The 22,422-nt window shown below is 37.2% G+C and overlaps 1 protein-coding gene across 2 annotated transcripts in view; it reads right to left on the reverse strand.

Annotated features, from left to right (window-relative positions):
* The window catches only part of cpne5a (copine Va), a 124,835-nt gene that overhangs the window by 30,791 nt on the left and 71,622 nt on the right, over nt 1–22,422 (reverse strand). For both annotated transcript variants that reach the window (XM_012870671.3, XM_012870670.3), the window contains 4 exons: nt 19,217–19,258; nt 18,756–18,831; nt 16,024–16,077; nt 15,455–15,516 (listed from right to left, as the gene is read on the reverse strand). In XM_012870671.3, coding sequence (XP_012726125.1) covers nt 15,455–15,516; nt 16,024–16,077; nt 18,756–18,831; nt 19,217–19,258 — 234 coding nt within the window. The remainder of the gene's footprint in view (nt 1–15,454; nt 15,517–16,023; nt 16,078–18,755; nt 18,832–19,216; nt 19,259–22,422) is intronic.

Below are 22,422 nucleotides of genomic sequence, written 5' to 3' on the forward strand. Positions count from 1 at the left end.
AGTCATCTCCTCTCATACCAACTACCTTCATGTCGTCTTTCTCTCCATCCATAAATCTCCCTTTTGTTCTTTTGTCTGACTGTTCCAGCCTCAGCATCCTTCTACCAATGCACTCACCATCCCTCCCTCTGTACATGTTCAAATATTCTCAACCTGGCCTTTCTGTGTATGGATGATGATGCAACATAAATGAACTTTCCTTGCCTTTTTTAGGCTTTATTACGCCGGCTATTAACTGAAAACAATTCAAGTGAAAATAACTACATTGGTAGCCAATCCTGACTGAACGTTGGAAAATAAGTAGAGGGATAAAATGATGATAACTATTTCTATTTTCAGGTTTTTACAGCACTAGTGGCTTGTTTTTCGTATAGTGGGCTGACGGGACATGCAGCACAGGACCACAGGTCAGAGTCAAACCTGGGTCGGCCTCATCGAGGACTAAGGTCTCCGTACATGGGTCGTGCGCCCTAACCACTGCAACACCGAAGCACGCCCAACTTCTATTTTTAAGACATCTTCTAGTTCATTGGGCAGAAACCATGTGCAGCTGTCTCATGCATACGTTCACAGGCAAAAAGTCTTCCTCTGCTTCTTCGTTATCTCAAACATGAGCTGAGTTGCAGTGGCCCCATGTCAGAACAAAACACCAGGTGGTATATAAAAAAAAAAAAAAAAACATACAGGCCTGCACACATAACTACAACGTTGTTTTTTCCACAAATCTGAAGAAAAAGCAATGTGACACCTGCGTTGTATATGACCTCACAAAAGAATGCCAGAAATACTTCAGCAGAGGAATGGCTCCATATTTTCAAAAAATGTGCATTAAAGGTTGTAAAAGAAGATGAAAAAACTAATTGCATGAAGCAGCATCATACAGCATCACTTTATGAAGTTTTGTGAGGTGCAGCGTAGTTTGAGAGGAAGCTATTGAACCCCAATATGATCTCAACAAAATAGTGCTATTACCCAACTGATCAAACTGCAGATATCGAAGGAGCATAAATCTTTCATTAGCCTCTTTCAAACAGAACACTATCCACCTTTTGCACTTTAATTATCTCTGTGTGACTATATCATTGCACCAATTGAAGAGAAAAATATTGAAATAAGATTTTTTATTTTTTTTTACTTCCAGTTTTTGTAAATGTGGTCAGGGTGCAGTGGTGTGTCTAAAAAAAGAAATTGCTTTTCCCCTCCAAAAAGAAATCATCTGAAATGCATTGTGTTGGTTATCACCTGTAAGAGATGGAGCAGTAGAGCAAAAATCCCATGAAAGGCGAGAAATCAATAGCAGCGATCTAAAATATCAAAGTTAGCTCTTGAATCAGTCTCATAAACCCTGCTGCTCGGCCTTCTTTTCAGATTCCTGATTATTGTCTGAAAAAAAGAGACTTGCTAGGCGTCTATGCTAAATATTTTTCTTGGTTACTATTTTACCTGTTTAGAGGATGTTGAGAGTGTTTACCTTTTTCAAATTGCAAGCAAAGACCCCATAAAAACTAAACATAAAATAACCAATCCACAGATGAGACACTGTTTTTGAGCCAAATCCTGAAACTGAATGGATCAAGGTTCAAGGAATCTTTATTGTCCCCTTAGGGCACAATAAAGGTTCCTTAGAATCTAGCAAAACACAAATTTTAATGTAATGGTGGTTTTTATTCATTACACCAAATGACTGAGTGCTATTTGTTTGATACACATTTTCAATAAAAAATTAATAAATAAACAAATGAAAAAAAATCTGCAATTATCTAGTTTTGGTGATTTTCGTTTTACTTATTTTTTAAATTGACAGGCCCGCCTTTACAGTGATGGAGGGCAAATGGTTTCTTGACCCCATATGGTCAACATGATCAGTTATTTTTCAAAGCCAGTCATCTGTTAGGACAGAAATAGGTAAAATTATGATACCTAGAGCTAACTTGATGATAAACTATAAGGAATTTGCACTTGTGTTCTTTCTCTTTTCTGAAACCTTCGGATCTAAACATTGCAAGTCTGGTATGACAATACAAAGGCGAAAAACTTTCCCAGCGGCAAAAACAATGTTGGTCTGCACTACCAGCACCAGTAATCTTTCTTATAAGTGCTACAGTCTCCTCTAATTTGGTACCTATTTTGCATATACAGCTTTATTTCTACAATAGATTAATGTTTAAGATTGCAATAAATACACACCGACATAAACAAACTCATCAAATCCAGCAGATGTGAGCAATTTGGACCAGTTGTATATTTGCATCAGACTGCAGTTTTCCTCTAATCGGCTACAACAACAGCAGGTGACGCAGTGATCAAAGAGACAGAAAAATATTTTACTTCTGCGTTAATGTAATTGTAATATACAGAGAACTCCCAGTCCTGTCCTGATGTGACCCTTCTCAAAACTTTAGGATTAAGATCCTACCAGAAGATTCAAGTCTAAATAACATTCCAAAATTAATATGTGATGTGAATTGGTTTTAACTTTTTGTAAAAAATTATGAAAGGATCCATTTGAAGATAAAAAGCGTCGCCTTGGGACACCTCTCTGAATGATAGGATCAGCACTACTTTCTGTCATTCCGTGCTGGTTACAAAGCCAGCAGCACAAAGGAAATGTTTCCCTCTTTTTCTTCTCCTTTCACATAATCACCATGAGCTTTCAGCAGATTTTTTTTTTTTTTTTTTTTTTTACAAAGTACCTATCTTTGAGACTGTGACATCACTTTATCTAGCTTTAATTTACAGAAATATAGGCAGACTTAACCATAAATCAATCCATCCATCATCTTCTACTTGTATTAGAGTGATAGGGTTAACAATTCCAGCAGAGAAACCCAAATATATACCGAGCAGCAACCCTCTCCCGCTCATTCTGAGGGATCCCAAAGCATACCGAGGCCAAAAGACTCGTTTAGCTCCTGCTTTGGTTTCTTGGTCTATACTCGGCTCTCCTTCCAGAGCAGCCTGTCCAATAAACTCCATCCTAAACCTTTGTCTGACTGCGTTTGATTGAGGGGCAATGGCATTACTATTAGTCTCCCCCAAATAGCAAAGCTCTTCACCTCATCTCCAAGGCTGAACCTGTGTCGCCCTAAGAAAGAAGCTCATTTCAGGAGCTTGTGTCCAGGATCACGTTCTTTTAGTCATAATTTATATCTTATGACCATAGATAAAAGTTGGAACCCACAAAGATGGATACATTGAGAGTTTAGCTTTTTCTTTACCATGACAGGCTGCAGCATCATATTTGATCGTAGGAGGCCTCAGTCGATGTTCTGCTCTGTCCGACACACACCCTAAGTGCATACATAATAACATGATAACCAACCTAACTGTGAGACACGACTTGCTCAATAGAGCTTTTCCAGAGTAGATTGACTTTTTCAGATGGTTTCAGAATTAGAAAAGTACACAAAGTATTTTGCTGTCGGAAATAGATTTCTGAATGTTTCATTCCTGAGGGTAAAGGGATTTTTCTGTTAACCCAAAATGGAAGCATGTTGCTGGACATCCATGTTACAGGATAACAATTTTCAAATAACACATTTTTTTGTTCTTCAACCTCAACAATTTGCAAAGAAGTTTTAAGTGATAATTTATATTGTTGATTTTACCTTCCCCATTGTCCCCGACTGAGGGAGAAAATGGGTTTTAAATCGTCCCTAGAAAGAATGAGCTCAATATTAAACCAGTCTGGGTGAAAATGTCCGTCCTCCCCATTAACTTCCCTGTTTTTAGCGACAGTCAGGGCAGTTTCATTCACATAATCATATTACTCTTGAGTATCATGTGTTTCTACTTCTGCATTTAACATTCTGTGCAGAGACAGCTACAGGAGTCCCACAGTCTCACCACTTAATATGGATCTCTGTAAGTTCAAGAAAAACGACCAAGGTTTAAAAACCTCTTTAAAATCTGAAACCCATAATGGGTATATAGAAAACATACCATTTGGGTAACCCCTCAGAGACCGACTTTCAGCAGCTAATTATTGTCTTAAGTAGTTCTTTTTTAATGGCCAATAAAATTTTAACAATTCTCAAGTAATTTATGCCCTTTTCTGAGTAGACACACAGCTATCTATCAGATAAAGTAATGCTACATCCTTCTAAAATTTGTTCTAATATGCTGTCATTAACCCTCAAACTATTTAAGATAGAATTATGAAACCTGTATTTATTTCTCGACTCGTTTAGTCATTCTCATGTAAACAGCAGGTGGCGCTTTAGGTGTATGACCTTTCATGTACACAGTGGGTAAGAGTTAATGTTGCATTAAATCTTCAGATTTAGTCCAATTTATCATACTCAAATTATTTCAGACTGCTCACCCGAATAACAACCATAATACATCTGCATTGTTTGTTCTTCCGCTCTCTTGTTCCAAAGACAAAACCAGAGAGACAACTTAAAAACACAAGATGTGGTTTCTTCCTAATCTGAACTGTTTTGACTTGTGATAAACAGGGGAGTGGATACGGCCATAAATACTGACCCTTTCAGCATCCCCTTTAACAGTCACATTGTTGATGGTATCTTTCAGAGAGCTTTTATCTCTGGAACCCCTTCTGAAAAGCTAACAGCACAATGGCTTGGACTGTTGATATTACTTATCAAAGCAAGCATTGGAGACACTGTAATGGCTAAACACAGATGGTGGAGAGATTGTCTAAAACTGAACAAAGCAACTGAGGAGCTTTCAGTATTTTTAAATCCCTGCAACAAAAAACTATATGGTACCATTGCTGCACCACCACTACCAGGGCTACATTTCCTATCTGGGTAAAACTAATAATGGGGATTCCATGTTATTTATGTATAACATAGTTATATTAATTTGTTCATTAACTGCTTGCATTTTTGGGGTGTTAAAAGTAAGAATTGATTCAACTGATAAAGTGGGATTGATTATTTGAACATTTGTACTATGTGGATTAGATGCATAGTCGTCTTGCAATCAGAAGGTTGTGGGTTCAATTCCAGCCCTTGTCACATATCGATGTGCCCCTGGGCAAGGCACTTAACCCCACGTGACTTTCATGGACGGTGGGACTATTGCTTCAAACAACTTGTTCATGTGATATTGACCACAAACTAACCTCTGAATGATCTGTGTTCAGGTAATTGCATTAGAAAATTAACTTGAATTACTTCCAACAACTTATTCTCTGACAACAGCTTAATGTCTACTTGTGCACCATCATCTCAGAATATATAAATGCACATTGCTATAAATGAAGCCTCAAATCCTCATTGTACAATAAGTACCTTACTAACTCATTATCTGTTATCTGTGATTCTCCTGAAGGCTACAAAAAAAAAGAAAACAAAAAAAACACCGTTACTCTTGTTCATAGCCTGTTTGCTTGTCAGTTTGCCTTCATTATGTGTGATGTGAACCAAAGTGGCCAAAGAGAAATTTCGCCACAGTAACACGCAGTGACAATAAAAGACTCTTGACTTCTGGTTTTCAAAATTAATGCTTGTCCTGTTAGAGTAAAAGCTGTCGAATTTCTGATTTATTCAGTTTCATATACTAGTAGTTATTTTATATATATATAAATACAGGCATTTTTATTAGTTTTTAGTGACTACATGTTACAACTTATTCATTTTAAAAATTATCCAAGGCAATTACTGGTCTTTATACATTGTCTTGGGTGTTTAGAAAAAATAAGAATGTGAAATGTTTAAGAGTTAAATTAGGTTTAAGAATAATGATAATTCTGATAGACTGGATGACCTTTATTCAATTTAAGAATGTCAATTTCAGACATGAGAGACTAGACATTTTAGATTTGGGACTAAAGGCTAAAGGCTTGACTTGGTCTTTGAACATTTGTGAATAGGTGTTTTTACCACTCCATTTATCCATCCATTTTCCAACACGCTTATCCCTATTGGGGTCGTGAGGGGTGCTGGTGCCTATCTCCAGCTGTCAATGGGCGGGGTACTCTCTGGACAGGTCGCCAGTCCATCGCAGGGCTTGTTTTTACCACTACTGCAGCAAAATAAATAACTTCACTATAGCCGCATACTGCAATGTACCATACCCTGATTGCAGCTGAAGATCATAACAGGAAAATACTAATGTGAATATATAAAGGATCATTATTGCTAGAATCATTCTAAATTATGTAAATGCACCAAACAGAATATACAATCATACCATTTTTTTGTACGTCTAAAGAATCCAGTTCAATTCTTGTTTACTTATATAGTGGCAATTCACAAGAGATGTCGTCTCAAAGAACAAAGGCAACTTCGCTTTTTTTAACTTTAAGTTCCCTTTTCATTGAATATAACATCAAAGTCTGACTGCAGCAGTAAAGACGAATTAGCCACAGTTTTGTAAACAGACACACTGTGCAGGTTACTGTGGGTATGCATAAATGCAAATTTAAGTTTTTCAGAATATTAATATTTATGTGCACACACAAGAAAATAAATAATAATCAGTTAGTTAAGCATTAAGTGTAAATTCAAACAAATTGAAAGAAATCCTCATTACAGTATCTGATGGGGTGTATGTGCCATTGAGGTTACTATATCTGCGTTTACCCTCACATATAGTACCCTATGTGTATGTGTGTTAGCTGGAGAGAGACCAACAAGACAGATCTGGGACAGTCAGCCATCGGTAGTTAAGCAACAGAAAACTAAAACCAGAGCAGCTGCTGATCTACTGGGGAAAATTCCCATATGTGGCAGGTTGTGTGCCTTTAATTAAGCTCTTAGATCTTGTTTCATCATAATAATTTATCTAGTTTTGTTTTAGCAGTGGACACATAGTTAGACATACAACATGTGGGAAAAAATAGGTTCACTCCATGACTGAACCTAAATTGAAAGAAATGTGGATGGTGCTTGTACTGCCATAGGCAGCAGATGGGGAAACAGGATGAGTTAGGGGACCTGAAGTAATTATTTTAAAGCTGCTGCATTAAATATAAATGTTCTCCTTTTATATGCCTTTGTCAATTTATAAATCTCTGCTGTGTCATATCTAAATTTCCCACAGCACTCAATAACTCTCCTTGTGTTGCTGCAAAAGCTAAATAATTAACAACCTTTAACTGGCATTTTAATATTTGTATGTGTGTGTTAAAAGTATTTTACATTAAACAGTTGAGAAGAATAGAAACTATAGAAAATGACTTTCGAATGTACAAAGATGTAAAGAAACCACTTGTTTTGGTAACACTAATTTTAAACCACTAATAAGCCGGTGCTATTTCAGTCAAAAGCAGTTTAAGAAAGGCACTGACAATTTCTATTTAAAAGTTGAAAGCATTTTCCAATAAGCACTACAGCATTGGCTGACAGACACTGCGAACTATGTGATAATGAAGTTTTAACAAGTTTTTCTGTTCCTAAAGTCCACTGCAGACAGCAGTGCAGATGAATCACTGCTATGTGAAACAACAGGGAACTCAAAACGTCTTTGAAAATGAAATACTGGTTCCAACTATAGGGGTTGCGACAGCTCTTGTTATACTGTTACGAAATAGCAGCAAGCAAGAGTCTATTGTGTTTGTCAGGCAGGGAAAATGTGGTTATTTGTACAAGTTTACATCATGAGGAGAGATATTAGAGACTAGAAGGAATATAGTTTAAAATAAGAGTTAATGTAATGATTCAAGTTTATAAACTAACATATAATCAGTACTGGGATCAATCTGATGAAAAGCATAATCTCCAAACGAACCCTTAATGGTGTGTTTAAATAACTTGTTATTAAGATGTTCATCTTTTTACCTGCTTCTGTATCCAATGCAGAGTGAACATATAATCAGTACTGGGATCAATCTGATGAAAAGCATAATCTCCAAACGAACCCTTAATGGTGTGTTTAAATAACTTGTTATTAAGATGTTCATCTTTTTACCTGCTTCTGTATCCAATGCAGAGTGAAACATGGAACAGCTTGATGCTGGCATTGACAGCAAGCATGATTTATTTGTAATTTAAATCACCTCTCTTTCTTGAGGATCTCTGCTGGAGGGCGTGGCTTCTCAGTGGCAGGTGGCACACCTGTGTGTCATTCCAATCATCTCCTGCAGTGTTTTTAAGGAGCAGTGTTGGCTGTGATCTCCCACAGCTTTGAATGCTTGTTCCTCTGGCCTGCCCACTCTCCAACACCTCTCTGATTCCCTAGCAGTCACCCCAGGATCTCAATACTTCCCCCCTGGCCTTACCTGCATCTTTTCACAGTAAGCCAATTACGCGCTTCCACCTGCACGATTCTACACTGTGCAACCCCAGCTCTGATTGTCTTCTCCATTCAGATGATCAAGAACCCATAAGTCTGTACCTAGTCCGCTCCATCTACCAGAAATAACTTGTATTGAAATAAATATATTGAACCGTTCGCTGTGTCTCACTGGTGGTTGTCTGCACGTGGGTCAAGAAAATTCCCCAGCTCATCTCAGTATTATGATCAAAAGTATATACAACCATAACGATATAACTTAGTGAAGTCTGCTGATTTAATAAACAGTCTTGTTGTTCCTGTTACTTGGCAAATAGAATAAATTCAGTGTTTTGACACTTACAAAAAAAGCAAAAATAAAATAAGTAAAGCATCCAAGTGAAACCAGAGTTTACATGCATTGTATAAAAATGCACATTATTATTTTTTTCACTTTTTGACATTAGATCAGACTAAGCCTTTCATGTTTGTTGTGATATCAGCCAGGAAAGATAATATCAGACTGTATCTGATGCTGTAAGAGGCTGCAGGCATCGGGGGACTACCCCCTCAAAGTGGGGTGCCTGCTGCTACGAAGCCATGCTCCCGCCTCTCATGTTTCTCGTTTTCATTGGCCTTAATGAGGAGGTCTACACTGAAGAGACCTGTAAAGCTACTGTGGGCTTGCATGGATATTGGAGACTCGCTACATGGGCACTGGCTAAAATTGAAGCTAAATACCTCCTGCCTGCTTCAACATCGAAACCTAAGCAGCCGACCTCCATGGAAATGGGCTGTTTGTAATATTTTATCAGCTTTTGCTGGAGAAAAGCTGACCTGAAAGTTGCTCCTTCTGCAAGCTGTGCAGAGGCCCACACAGGAAGCATAAGGAAACCCTTTGGTCCCAGGTCAGGATATATAAGGAGTGAGGCGAGCCGCCACCCTGGCCCAGAGGGCTAGCTTAACCTGCAGTAATTACTCGCAACCGGATGCCCCAAAGTCAACAGTATGGACAACAGAGACAGAGGTTTGGCAGAGTTTAACAGGGAAAGTTATGATAGGATTCATGGTTTACTTTTAATGTGTTTTCACTGTGTTTTTAAGGTTTGACTGAGTTCAAGACCTGGAGCAAAGAAGCTAAGCTCCCGCAAGCAATCTTGAAACAAAGCTATGTTGATGTGTTTTGGGTTGTTTTTTTTACAGTTATAACAAACTTTATTTCCAGAAGAGTTTTGTACACTGATGGGACATTGTTTGTGTTTTCCGGTCCATCCAGTAAAGCAAAATATAGCTTAAAAGTCATTTTAAATAACCCCAAATGTTCGGTAGTATTAGCCGCTATGAGCCTCGTTAATAACCTGCTGATAACATTAGTTAAACATAACTATGGCGTGTTTAAACATAATGTTGTTTTCGTCTCGCTCTGCCATCGTTCGATAGTGTTAGTATAGCCTTAACAGGGAACATTAATCTCGATCTAATGGTGTTTTGTGTAACTTAAGAGAAACCCATCAACCTAATGGTCACATGACCCCGTGTGCACCAACACATTTACGGTAGATCGTCGCCTACAGCATTCAGCTTCTAAAGTTACCTATTTTAATCCTAATTATTTTCTGGAGAAATAATTACATTAACAAAAATCAAGTGTCCTAAAGGTTATTGATTTCTATTTAGCATATCATTCATTAAAATGTAGAGATGATGATGTGGTAGCTCAACAAGCTTCTGACATGATAATTCTCAGAATTTCAAATAACTGGAAGAAATGTACCTCAGACACACTTCTTATGTGTTACATCATGCAAACGTTGAAAGAAATCAGGCAAGCTATCCAGAAAACAATTACAGACCTCGACAAGTGTGGTTAATCATTTAGTATAATTTCCACATGCCTGAAGCTGCCCCATTCATTTGTTCCGACAATTATATGCAAGTGTAAACACCATGGGGATGCCCAGCTTTCTTGGAAGATATTTTCTGTTTCCCAGTCATGAATGTCTTTAGTATAAAATGTGTGAATCAACCCCAGAACAAAAGCAAAGGACTTTATGAATATGCTGGCTAAGGCTGATAAGAAAATGTCATTAATTACTGTGAAATTAGTCCTTAGCCAGCCTGGGCTAGAAGGCCACTCAGGGAGGAAGAAGCTATTAGTCCAAAAGCAACAACCAGAGAACAGTTTGGAAATGCACTCTGTAACATAGACCTTAATTTTAGAGAAATGTCTTGTGGTTTGATGAAACTAAATTTGAGGAGTGTTGTTAAATTAGAGGATAAAGGGAGAAAATTGCAAACTGGGAACACCAACCCAACCATAAGGTGTCGTGGTGACATCATCAGCATGGCGTTGCATGTGTTTTGCTGGAGGAGGGACTGGTGCACTTCACAAAATAGATGGCATCATGAAAAAATAGCATTGTATTGAAATATTAAAGCAACATTTCATGACATCCGGCAGCAAGGTAATGCTTGGGCAGGTGTTGTGGATAATGTTTGGACATCGATTCTAAGAATAGCACCAAGGTAGTCAGAAAGGACAAGAAAGTCAGTTTTTATAGTGACCACTGACCAGAACAAAGGCATGTACCATTGAAAATCTTTGGGCAGAGCAGGTGTGTGTAAGCGAAGCAACATACAAACTGGACTCAATTATAATAAAATGAGGATAATAATTTAGTAAAATATGAGAAGCTAGTTAAAGGATATTTAAAACATTTGACCTAACTCATGTAATTAAAAAGACAATTCTGCAAAATCTAAAGTAATGTATGTGAAACCTGCTATTTGGATGAGAAAAAAGCATCTATTCCCTTAACCTGGCATTTGGCAAATAGAAATGTTGGTGATTTTAACTGGTCTAAAACAGGAAACATTGAGTCTTAAATCTCAGACAGTGGAAAAAAAGCCGTCTCTCTTTATACTAAGTATGTATCTATTTTCAACTGAATATACAGTTGTGCAGTAAATGGGAAACTATGATGTAGCTTACACATGTGTGTAAACTGTGCTAATTCTGCTTACATTGTGTGTTAAACTAAAAATACAAAAGATATATGCACATGTTGCATGTAATGAAGACACGAACACAGAAAGTTCTGTGCAATATATGTGGTAATTTAAAGTATTGCACACAAACTAAAGTATAGAGTATAACCAGTAATAAGAGGAACAACCTTTGATAATGCAGTCTGAGAATTAAAGAGCTTTCCACTACTGCTATGTCAAGCTTGCAGACTGAGAGGTTTAAAGGGATATTTCAAATTTTTAAGAAGGATTCTGGAAAGTTTCTCTGAGTTGTCAGTATTTTGCCTGAAGCAGGTTTAAGTACTGGTAACCTAAATTTGGGTAAACATGTCAGCATTTCCAAGAGGCTTGCATTAATGACTCCGAAATGAATTCCCTTTATCCTACAGCTTACAAATAAGTTAACAGCATGTGTAAACTATTTTAAATACATCATGACTACATTGGTTTACATTAGTTTGTTAGGTTGATGAGTATTTTTACAGTTAAGATTGAATTTTTCTGCTGTTTTATAATAACTATAAGACTTGTCAAAGTAGTCAATTCTTTTCTCAAGTGGACAAAAAGTGTCCCCACAGACTTGAACATATTTACTAATCAAAGGGGAAGGCAAAAAGCTTGTGAAATATTACTTACATCGACTACAAAGACCTTAGATATGCAAATGGATGTACAAACCATGAATTTTAAGATGGCATACTTTCTTTTTTTGTCATTAATGCAAATCTTGTGTTACAAAACAGTAATTAAGCGTAATCTGACTTTGTCAGGTAAACAAATCTGAAGATAAACAAAGACAGTGTAAAAATCAATAAGATACCATTCACCTGAGTCAATGTAACATTTTGTTATGCCGTGCTATGTCATGCTTTTGGTTTGGTTCCGCTCTGACTAGCAGTCAGTTTTGAGTGTTCAGGGGAAACTAACCTCTGTTTGTAGTGTACAAACTTAAACCTTTACTCGGGGTTGTCTTCTGCAGCTATAGGATTTTTACGGATATTTATCTTTCCACAGTACCCACTTCATAAACAATCTTTCAGATTCTTGCTCAGGATGATGGATCGCTGACTCAAATGTTATCAGTGGAGCTTCCCAGAACAGATACTCAACAAATCTTGTGTTTCAATTGCAGACCGAGCTGAATAGTAAAAGTGAGATGGAAAAGGGTTGGGGGTACGAGATGGAGGGATATTTGGCTAGAGTTTAGGGTGGATTTCCATTAAATGACCTTTCCAATCAATAAAACAATGCACATAAACCAACTTAAATCTTAAATAAAAGCCCGGACAACATTTTATCGTTGTTTTCTACCATCACCTTCCTCTTCCCGATGATCACCAGGGTGACGTGTAACACAAATTAACAGATTATTGTGATAGGGTGTGCAGCAATTACTTTCTGTAAATGGTCAAACACACTCATGCGTAATGCTGGCCAGTGGATGCTTTGGCACAGTTGGAAGACCTTTCAGATGGGAGAATTAGGAGGAAATGTGGTTTCAGGGATCAAATATTTCTTTGCCAATGATCATGACTGGCCAATATGCCCATTTAGACTCCGAGCATTGCATTTAGCTATAACCTATGGTCCATCTTCTTCCCAAACGTGCTTTTTGCTGTGCGCCCATCTGAATGTCGATCTGAGTGCACAAATCAAATTTAATCAAATTTATTGATTAATACCTTTTTTTCCCCATGGTTGCCACTTCACCATGATGTGAACAGAAAGATCAGCTGACCCATTTTTGATACACATTAACATTCATGAGGTGCTTTTGCATTCAGTATACAAATTTATTGATTAATACCTTTAATTTGTTACAAAAAGTAGTTTTAAGATGTTTTTATGTAAGAAAGTACACCTCAAAACTTGATCTGTGTGGTCAGTTCATCAAGATTATGAGCCTATTTCAAATCTGCTTTTGGAGCTTCCAGAGCAGCAGAGCTCTGTTTACAGATCGGTCTCCTCCGTGGCAGCTGGAGGGGGAAACCCCGGTTACTGCAGCGTTTAGTCGGCCAGACGCTCTGGGATTTCCCTCTAGCTCCTAGCTGTTAGTCGCAGCTAAAAGTAAATATAAAGCATTTAGTAGGTGTGTGGTGAATAAGTACCAGAAAATTAAATGTAATATTTTCTTTGCCGGAAGTACCTGGCATTTTAAGTTAATGTAGGCAGTAATTATAAAACAGTTTTTGCCACAGTTGTGTGGGAAACTAATGATCAAACTGAGCACTTCCACTTTCCTTGTAAATAAAAAAATACACCTTTCTCTGACTGGCTTTTAAAATAAACCAAACACGTGGACATTGAACTCTTAGTTGTTTTCTATTTTTTATGGTTTTATGCTGACAGCTCTGCAGGAGGGGAGATGCAGGTTGCCCAAAGTTCCCAGGGATCCGTTCCGTGTCCTGCCTACATATTCCACTGTTTCCACTGCCTACTTTATATAAATATTTGCTTATAATTAACAGTCGGTTTCTTGTATCTGCGGACTGATTAGCCATTATTTGTTATTCTTATAAAAATTTGTTTTACTAAAAACATATCCTGTGCTGTAGATGAGTTTTCCGGTTGATTACATTAATAAACAAAACATGTGTTTTAGTCAGTGTTTAGTAGTTATTCTAAATGAATCATGTAGTTGTAAAGCAACAACTCCGGGCAGATGAAATTTGGTAAAACATTTTATGTACAGTAATATTAACATTTAAACTTCCCCTCGTATCCAGTAAAAATAAAGGAATAACATAATGAATTACTCAACTCAATCTAATCATCTACTATCAGTTGAAACAAAAATAATTTAAAACGCCTAAAATAGTTACAAGAAAGGCTGGATAGCGCATAAAGGACGACAGAAGGGATATTTGTAAAATCTAGAAAATGGTGGTTAACTAAATCACTTTGGTTAATATACATGATGCTTTTAAAGTTACAAAAGAATCATACAAAATTAAGTACATACTTATTTAGGAATAGAAGAATGGGACGTTATGACCTTTAAATACCCCATAAGTTATATTCAACTAACCACTACCTACAGCGATTTGACTATTATTTAAAAAAGAAAAGGATCCAGCTTTGGTATTTGGTCTTTGGATTCTCATTATCGCCACCCGCTGGACTGAAGGTAAAGGGCAATTGTCTGTACAACTTCCCTATTCATCATTGGGCTGATTTACATAAAGGGCCTGTTGCTGATGGAAACATGCCTACTTAAAAGCCCCAAGCTTTCCTCTATCTCGGGAAACCAAAAGCCTGAGACACTAAATCCTAGGTTTGCAATAGAAAGGGGCTTTAGTGTATAAGAAAAAGTGACACAGCTCCTTAAATGAGACGTGTTAGGTTATTGGTATTGTATGAATTAGCTAAATTGAACTTAACAATACCTTTTAAAAGATAAAGCTCTAATTGTAATATTCTGAGTTCTGTTCTGGTTTATGTTAGTTTTAGTTTTCCTTCTCTCTCCTGTCTTTTATTATCTGGCTGTTTTTTGAGTTATGTCTAGTCTGGATTCTTGTTTACTGTTTTAGTTATGTCTTCAGAAGCTTCTTAGTTTAGGTTTGAATTTTTGATCTGTTCTTGTTTTGAGCCTCAGCACTGATGTCTGGTCTAATTACTTACTCTGCACACCTGCCTAACTCCACCCCTGCTGCAATCACCTCTCAATGGCTTCACCTGATTCCACCTCCATATAAACTGCTGAGACCAGACATCAGTGCCAGGTTGTCCTGTTGAGTTTGGGTGAGTCTCCTCCTGCAAATTCTGTACGTTGGTTTGCTTTTTGACCCCTTTTCGTCCAGAAACCTGAGCCATTCTGTCCGGTCTGTTCCTGCCTTGTCTGCCCTGCTCGTTTGTTTATTTTTTGTGTCATCTTTTTGTTTTGACAGCCAGTTTGGATTTGCCCCTGTTCTTTTGATTTTGTGATTAAAAAGCTTCTTTTAAAAGAAACCTCTGCTGGTCTGGCTGAATTCTGGGTCCTTTCCCTCTGATCTTTACACTAATTTGATAATTTATAAGAATTACACTATATGCGTGGATTTGAGTGTTATTTAATTTTACTTAAAATAAACCTAGTTACCCTCCTAATAGTATTTTCAAATGTATATTTATTTACTCAAATAAACATAGGGAAAACATATGTTCAGAATTGAGAAAACGCCAGATACATTTTTCTAAACTATTTTTTATGCAGCTGTTCAAAGACAACGTTCACAGCTGCATATTCAAGGATTATTGCACTCACCCTCCTTTGATGTAATCCAAGAATGTGTGCTCAGACTCTACATTGAATGACAATAAGGACACCTGGGGGGGGGACAACAACAAAAAAACACGTGATGTTTGATAATTTAATACAACAGCATCTACACATTAACACTGTCCTCTAAGCTAACCAGCCAAAAAATGACTTATCCATACAGAATGTCCATGGAGAATATTAGTATTACAATCACCGAACATGAGCATGGCTCAGCATGATGGATAACTACTCACAGATTTTAATTACAAAGCCACGGCATTCAGTAAGAACAGTAATTAAAAAAAACATGCCTCATTTATAAACATTCTGTCATTACTTCATTAACAGGGCAAAGACGAGTCCTTGTATTTATTTTGCCCACTTAGATTCTGTATCTGGCTCATGAGATCTAAAACTGGGAATGGGTAAAAAAAAAAAAAAAAAAAAAAAAGAACTTTAAAGAGATATTGAACAGCTTTGTGAAATCTGCTTAGTAGAAGCTTCCTGGTGAATACAGAAGTATAGCAGGGTGAAGGAATGAGATTTGCTCTTATCCATGATATCAGCCTTACTGTGCCAGAGTTGATGTATCTCTTTTTCTTTAGTTTCTTCTTTGGATTCACCACCTGAAATGAAGGCAGGGCAGGAACAAAGGATAATGACAATGTAAACCTGCAACACAATTCTCCCCCTCCACCCTTGGGCGAGTAATAAAAACATCTTTGTCCTCCTGCTCCATGTCTGTAAGGGTAATGGCGCATAGGGAATGAATCCAATATCTGCAGTAGGTGAGAATGAGGTACCATTGATCATGCCTCGCAGCGAGACAGATTATTCAAGAGGATTTTTATCCACCTACTCTGTATCCTACATGCATCCTTGGGGGACGAGTGAATACTTGTCCCGCATTTCAACCCCCAGCAGCAAACAAAATGATAACTATATTCAAAATGAATTAAACTGTGCAAATCCACAGGCGCGCAGTAATGTCTAACGTGGGCAGGAAAATGGTCAAAAACAGATGATAAGCACAGCGAGCTGAGAAATTACAGTATGTTCTGCTTTTAATGAAAGTTGCGTTTTGAGCTCGCAGCCAAAAAAACGAGAGCAAGGTCAAACATGTCTGCTGCTCAATCTACGTGTCTGTGCCCAAACATAAAGCATTGGCCTGAAGGAAACGTTCTGTCTCTTCTCTATGGTTTCTAAAAATACTTTTGCCACAAAGAGGATGCCTCGTGGCACTCTAGCTGTTACTGTCCGAGCTCAAGTTATATCAAAAAACAGCATGCCATTCAACCAGCTTCTATTATCCTTCCAAGACATCAGCTTGTGCGCTCATACGCTTTGTGCATGTCAGGTTGAGTGTGAGTAAGAACTGAGCATTGCAACTTGTTACCTATTCAAAGTCCTTTTTTATCCATGAATAAAAAAGGGGGCTTTATGTATTTTTAGTAGGCGTGCTTAACATACTTTGTGGATTCTTTATCATCGGCCTGGTGCTGAGAAGCTTCAATACACTGGTGTATTTCCTTTTCTAATTTAACTGAGGACAGCTTTTAGTAAAAAGGTATTGAATTCGCTACCCTGTGCCATGGCAGCATTGTAAAAAGAGTAGCTCTCCAGGACCCTAACTCATACTGCCTCCACTTTTTCAAATCTAACACGATACCTTTACCTAGTGCTTTTCTTTTAAAGCCCTCTTTTCTTCCTGTTGGCCACATCAATGTCTGGATCAAAGGCTAATGCAAAATGTCAAGCGCTTTAATCAGCAGGTTATACCAACCCTGGTTTTCCAAATTGTATAAAGACAACTACAGAGAATTGCAAAGGTATTCATATCCCTTGAGCCTTTCAGATTTTGTCATATTAATACAACAAACTTCCATGTATTTCATTGGGATTTTTGGCAATAGACAAAGTAGTACTTAATGGATAATTTTAATAAGAAGGCCTTTTTTTTGGCCGAGAAAGTTTCCACTGATGTACAGCATCAGTCCTGGTGAAGACAGCAAAAAAATTACTACTACTACTACTACTACTACTACTACTACTACTACTACTAATAATAATAATAATAATAATAATAATAATAATAATAATCAGGAAGTTAAAAGATAAGATACATGGTGTTTTACTAATAAAACTCTGAAAGGTGTGTCACATGCATTTATCCTTTTTTACTCTGATAAACTTAAAAAAGTGTAATCCATTTCCTTCAGAAGTTATCTAACTGGTAAATGGAGTCCACCTCCTCATTGTTCATGGAAGATGAGGAGGAGTGGTAGACATTTGCAACCTGGGGGGGAGAATGTGTTGACCAGACCATTAATTGTGCCCTGCACAAATCTCGCTTTTATAAAAGAGTGTCACGGATAAGCTCCTTATAAATCCTGACTCTAGTTTTTGACAGCTACGAGAAACAGTAAACATGCAGAAGAAGGTACTCTGGTCAGACGAGTGTAAAATTTAAGTTTGTGGTCTACATACAAATCACTATTAGTAGCAAAATAAAAACAAAAAAAACTAACGCTGTCACTCTTAGCACATCATCCTCACAGTTAACCATGGTAGCGACAACGTCATGGCTGTGACGATGCTTTTCTTCAATGGGGACAGGAGAGCTGTTCAAATTTTGATGGGAAGACAGATAAATGCGGAACAATTCTGGAAGAAAACCTGATAGAGACACCAAAAGACTTGAGACTGCAAAATGTTGTATAGTTCAAGAAATAAGGGAAGCACTGTCATTCAACTATGTAGATCTACTTTTTTAGCTTGTATTTTCACTACAGAGGCACAAATCTTTAAAAGGTCTGTTCATCCACTTTGCCTTCAATGGCGACAGGGAGTTCTGAAGACCAAGAACTAACTTCTTCATTGTTATTTAAAAAGACCTCCCCAAGCCATGAAGAATGCTGATTTGTCCTTAAACCAAAGCAGATTTCCTGAGGTTTCTTGAGTACAGAATAATAACCAGAACTATTACACATTGTGTAATAGATACCATGCAGCCAATTTTCAGCCACAGTTGGCTTGGCTTGTTTTTTGTTTGTCGTGACACAGAGGGTGAAAGCAGAGAAATGTCCCGGTGAACAAATGGAGTCATCGCCTGTTCAGAGTTGGAAATAAATAGGTCAGCTTTGCATTGTGACCTGAATTCTACATCTATGCTGTTTAAAGCAAAAGAAAACCATGACAACATATCAAAAATGCTCGAGAGGGAGCCTTCAACTAGGTTCACTAATCATCATCAAGATTTTCTGCTTAAGGAGCAACTGTAAACAAAATTGTCATCTCCACTCACCTCATACACATTTAATTGGCTCTGACATCTGCATAGGTCTTTGTAGCTTGTGGTGAATTCACCAATGAAATCGTGACTGGGAGGAGAAAAAAAAACACAAAAGTGTGTCATGAGGAGGATAAAAGTAATGAAAAAAAGCTACAGCACAACTTCTAAAACACAACCTTTCCTATTATTAATGAACTCATAAATTATTTTTAACAGCGATTAATCTAGTAGCAGAAATAGTCTCTTAGGTTTAATACTATCTCAGGAATGTTGGCTTTATTATGACAACATGGTATAACAGACAATGTAAAGAATGTAAAACAATAGCCTAATGTGCAAAGGTGAATAAGATGGATATCAACCTAGCAAAGCTTTGTATGTGTTGGAATAGTCTATTTATTTCAACAAAGTAATATAAGCTTAGAATCAAATTACAATTTAAATCACAATTATGCTTGTTTATAGATTATTACCTTCCATCTCTGTCCCAGTCATACACCTCCACTTTGATTGTCCTGTGAAAGACACCAAAACAGAATGAAAAAAATCGTGTGAGCATCAAATAATTTCTGCCTGCCCTCAAGAAGAAATAGTATTTAAGGAAATTATCCCAAACAAAAACATGAGGCAATACTTTTCAGCCACGAAAAGCATACTTTTTGTGCTAGCAAAAACCCAAAAATCATTACATATCTTTTTTTCTCTGAGGGACACCTAAGCTGTTGTCACGCTGTTTCCTATCTTGTATCCTGGCGTACTGACAAACATGTGGTCTATATAGAATTTGATGGAAGGAAACATCATACCCTGTCACATACATTGCATGTATTTTAGTATTAAAGGTCTGGAATTCACTGTGTAGCTTTCTACTTCCCCAAGACAGAGCATTGCATTTATTTATTTCAATGTGGCGTCCGTCCATCAAACTATTCAGACAGATCTTGGCTGAAACAGTGGGGCAAAAAAGTATTTAGTCAGCCACTGATTGTGCTACTTATAAAGATGACAGGTCTGTAATTTTAATCATGAGTACACTTCAACTATGAGAGACAAAATGAGGGGGAAAAAAATTCCAGGAAATCACATTGTAGAATTTTTAATAAATTTGTTTGTAAATTATGGTGGAAAATAAGTATTTGGTCAATAACAAAAGTTCAACTCAGTCTCTTGTAGCATAACCTTCATGGGCAATGACAGAGGTCAAACGTTTCCTGCAAGTCTTCACCAGGTTTCCCTGTAGTGGGCGTTTTGGCCCATTCCTCCATGCAGATCTCCTCTGGAGCAGTGATGTTTTGGGGCTGTTGTTGATCTCTATGAGGTAAAGTTCTGGAGAATGGCTAGGCCTCTTCAGGACTTTGAAAAGCTTTTTTACGGAGCCACTTCTTCATTCCCCGAGCAGTATGTTTCGGATTATTGTCATGCTGGAAGACCCAGCCACGTTCCATCGTCAATGCTCTCACCGATGGAAGGAGGTTTTAGCTGTCCGTTCTTCCCCTAACACAGATCAGTCATCCTGTCCCCTTTGCAGAAAAACAGCACCAAAGCATGGTGTTTCTACCCCCATGCTTCACAGTAGGTATGATGTTCTTGGGATGCAACTCAGCACTCTTCTTCCTCCAAACACGAAGAGTTGAGTTTGTGCCAGAAAGTTCTATTTTGGTTTCATCTGACCACATGATATTCTCCCAATCCTTTTCTGGATCACCCATATGCTTGTTGGCAGACTTCAGACAGGCCTGGACGTATATTGGCTTAAACAGGGGAACACGCCTGGCACTGCAGGAGTCTCTCTCAGCGTAGTGCGTTACTGATGGTAACATGATCTACCGTAACACACACATATAGACCGTCTTTGCTGTGCTTTTGCCTTTACTCTGTGTGATTTCTGTTTTAGCGGTGGTGTCAGAAAGGTCAAATCACACACCTTAAGTTGTAGCTTTGAGGATATATTTAGTTTATTTTTATTACAATGAAAAATAACTTATTCTAGTTGTAGTTTTAAAAAAAAGTTGGACAAAACTACTTTAAATCAGAAATTACCAAGGATTTACCTAGTTTATTTATTTGAGTAGAAACAATTAAGTACTGTGACTTTATGCTTTCTGTATTTTTGTTAATGTATGAATAGAAAGAAAACATTTTCTGAATGTTAGTGATGTAGCATGTTACAGTGAAACTATATAAGTCTAGTCAAAGATGTACTTAGCTATTATTATTTTGTCAATGTAATGTTTTTTTGTGCATGTACAGCACTTCGTCTTTTTACTCAAAAATGCTATATAAATAAACTGGCCTCTCCTTGGTAGCCTTTGTTACTTTAGTCCTAGCTCAGGTCATTCATCATGTCCCTCCATGTAGTTCTGGGAATCTTCCTTGCCGTTCTCATGATCATTTTCACTCCACCGGACAAGATCGAGTAAGATTATCAATGGTCTTGTATGTCTTCCATTTTCTTACAATTGCTCCCACAGATGATTCATTCAGACCAACCTGCTTGCCAATTGCAGAGTCTCTCTTTCCAGTCTACAATTTTCTTCCTGCTTCAACAGCTCTTTGGTCTTGGCCATGGTTGAGTTTGGTGTCTTTTATGCAGATAACATGTTCAAACATGTGCCATTAATACAGGTAATGAGTGGAGAAGTGAAAAGCTTCTTATGGAAGAAGTTACAGGTCTGTGAGGGCCAGACATCTTGCTGGTTTGTGGGGGACCAAATATTATTTTTCCAGTTGAAGTATAGCTATGAAGGAAATTACAGACCTCTCTCATTTCAAGTTGGAGAACTTGCACAATCAGTGGCTGACTAAATACTATTTTTGCCCCACTGTATGTGTATGTACAGTATATATAATTTAGCAGGTAGCAGCATTTCTGACCATTTCCATATAATCAACAGCAGCATGACTTTTATGGTGTTCAAACTGTGATGCTGGAGCAAAAAGACCTTTTACATTTTTAAATGCACATGAATGCCAGTATAAGTAAACAAAAAGTGTAACCAAGCTAAAACACAATCAGAAAATGTATTTGATTTATATAGGTTTTAAAAAACAAGTTTTTCATTAGACTTTATTTCTATCAATATTTTGGATTTCCGGGCTTTTTGAACATCTTGACTTGTCAGTCGTCTAAATAATGCCATACTTTTTATTAAGTGTGCACAGTTTATTATTGTCAAGCCTTATTTGACAGAATATTAGAGGTATAGTGGACACTGAATTTTACACTTCTTCACACTGACCAATAGGCTTATTATTGTCTCTTGTATGGTTTTCACTCAGAAGTAAAGTTGTTTTTGTGCTCTCTGGCATTTTAGCATGGTTTTAAGACTCGTGTTTACTAAAACTCAACATTAAATTATTTGTTTGGAACAATATTAGTAAAGTCTTTACCATTAAACATAAATATCAAACAGAAGAGATGTTGACATAGCTGGCAAAAGAGTACATTAAACAATTTTACAGTGAACGCCAAAGATCTCTCTTAAAAGTCCCTGAGCTAAATTAAAAAGTGAAAAACCAAATATGCAAACAAATTTAATCAATTAGAATGTAATTAAAAGTTTCATTAATTGAAAACACGACATTTAAGATTAGAATGTCACAGCAGACCAATAAAAACATTTTAATAAATAAATATGGGCTTAATGAAAAGTATGGTCAATATTGGGGCTGCACAGTG

The sequence above is a fragment of the Fundulus heteroclitus genome, chromosome 1, assembly GCF_011125445.2.
Source record: "Fundulus heteroclitus isolate FHET01 chromosome 1, MU-UCD_Fhet_4.1, whole genome shotgun sequence".
Classification (NCBI taxonomy): domain Eukaryota; kingdom Metazoa; phylum Chordata; class Actinopteri; order Cyprinodontiformes; family Fundulidae; genus Fundulus; species Fundulus heteroclitus.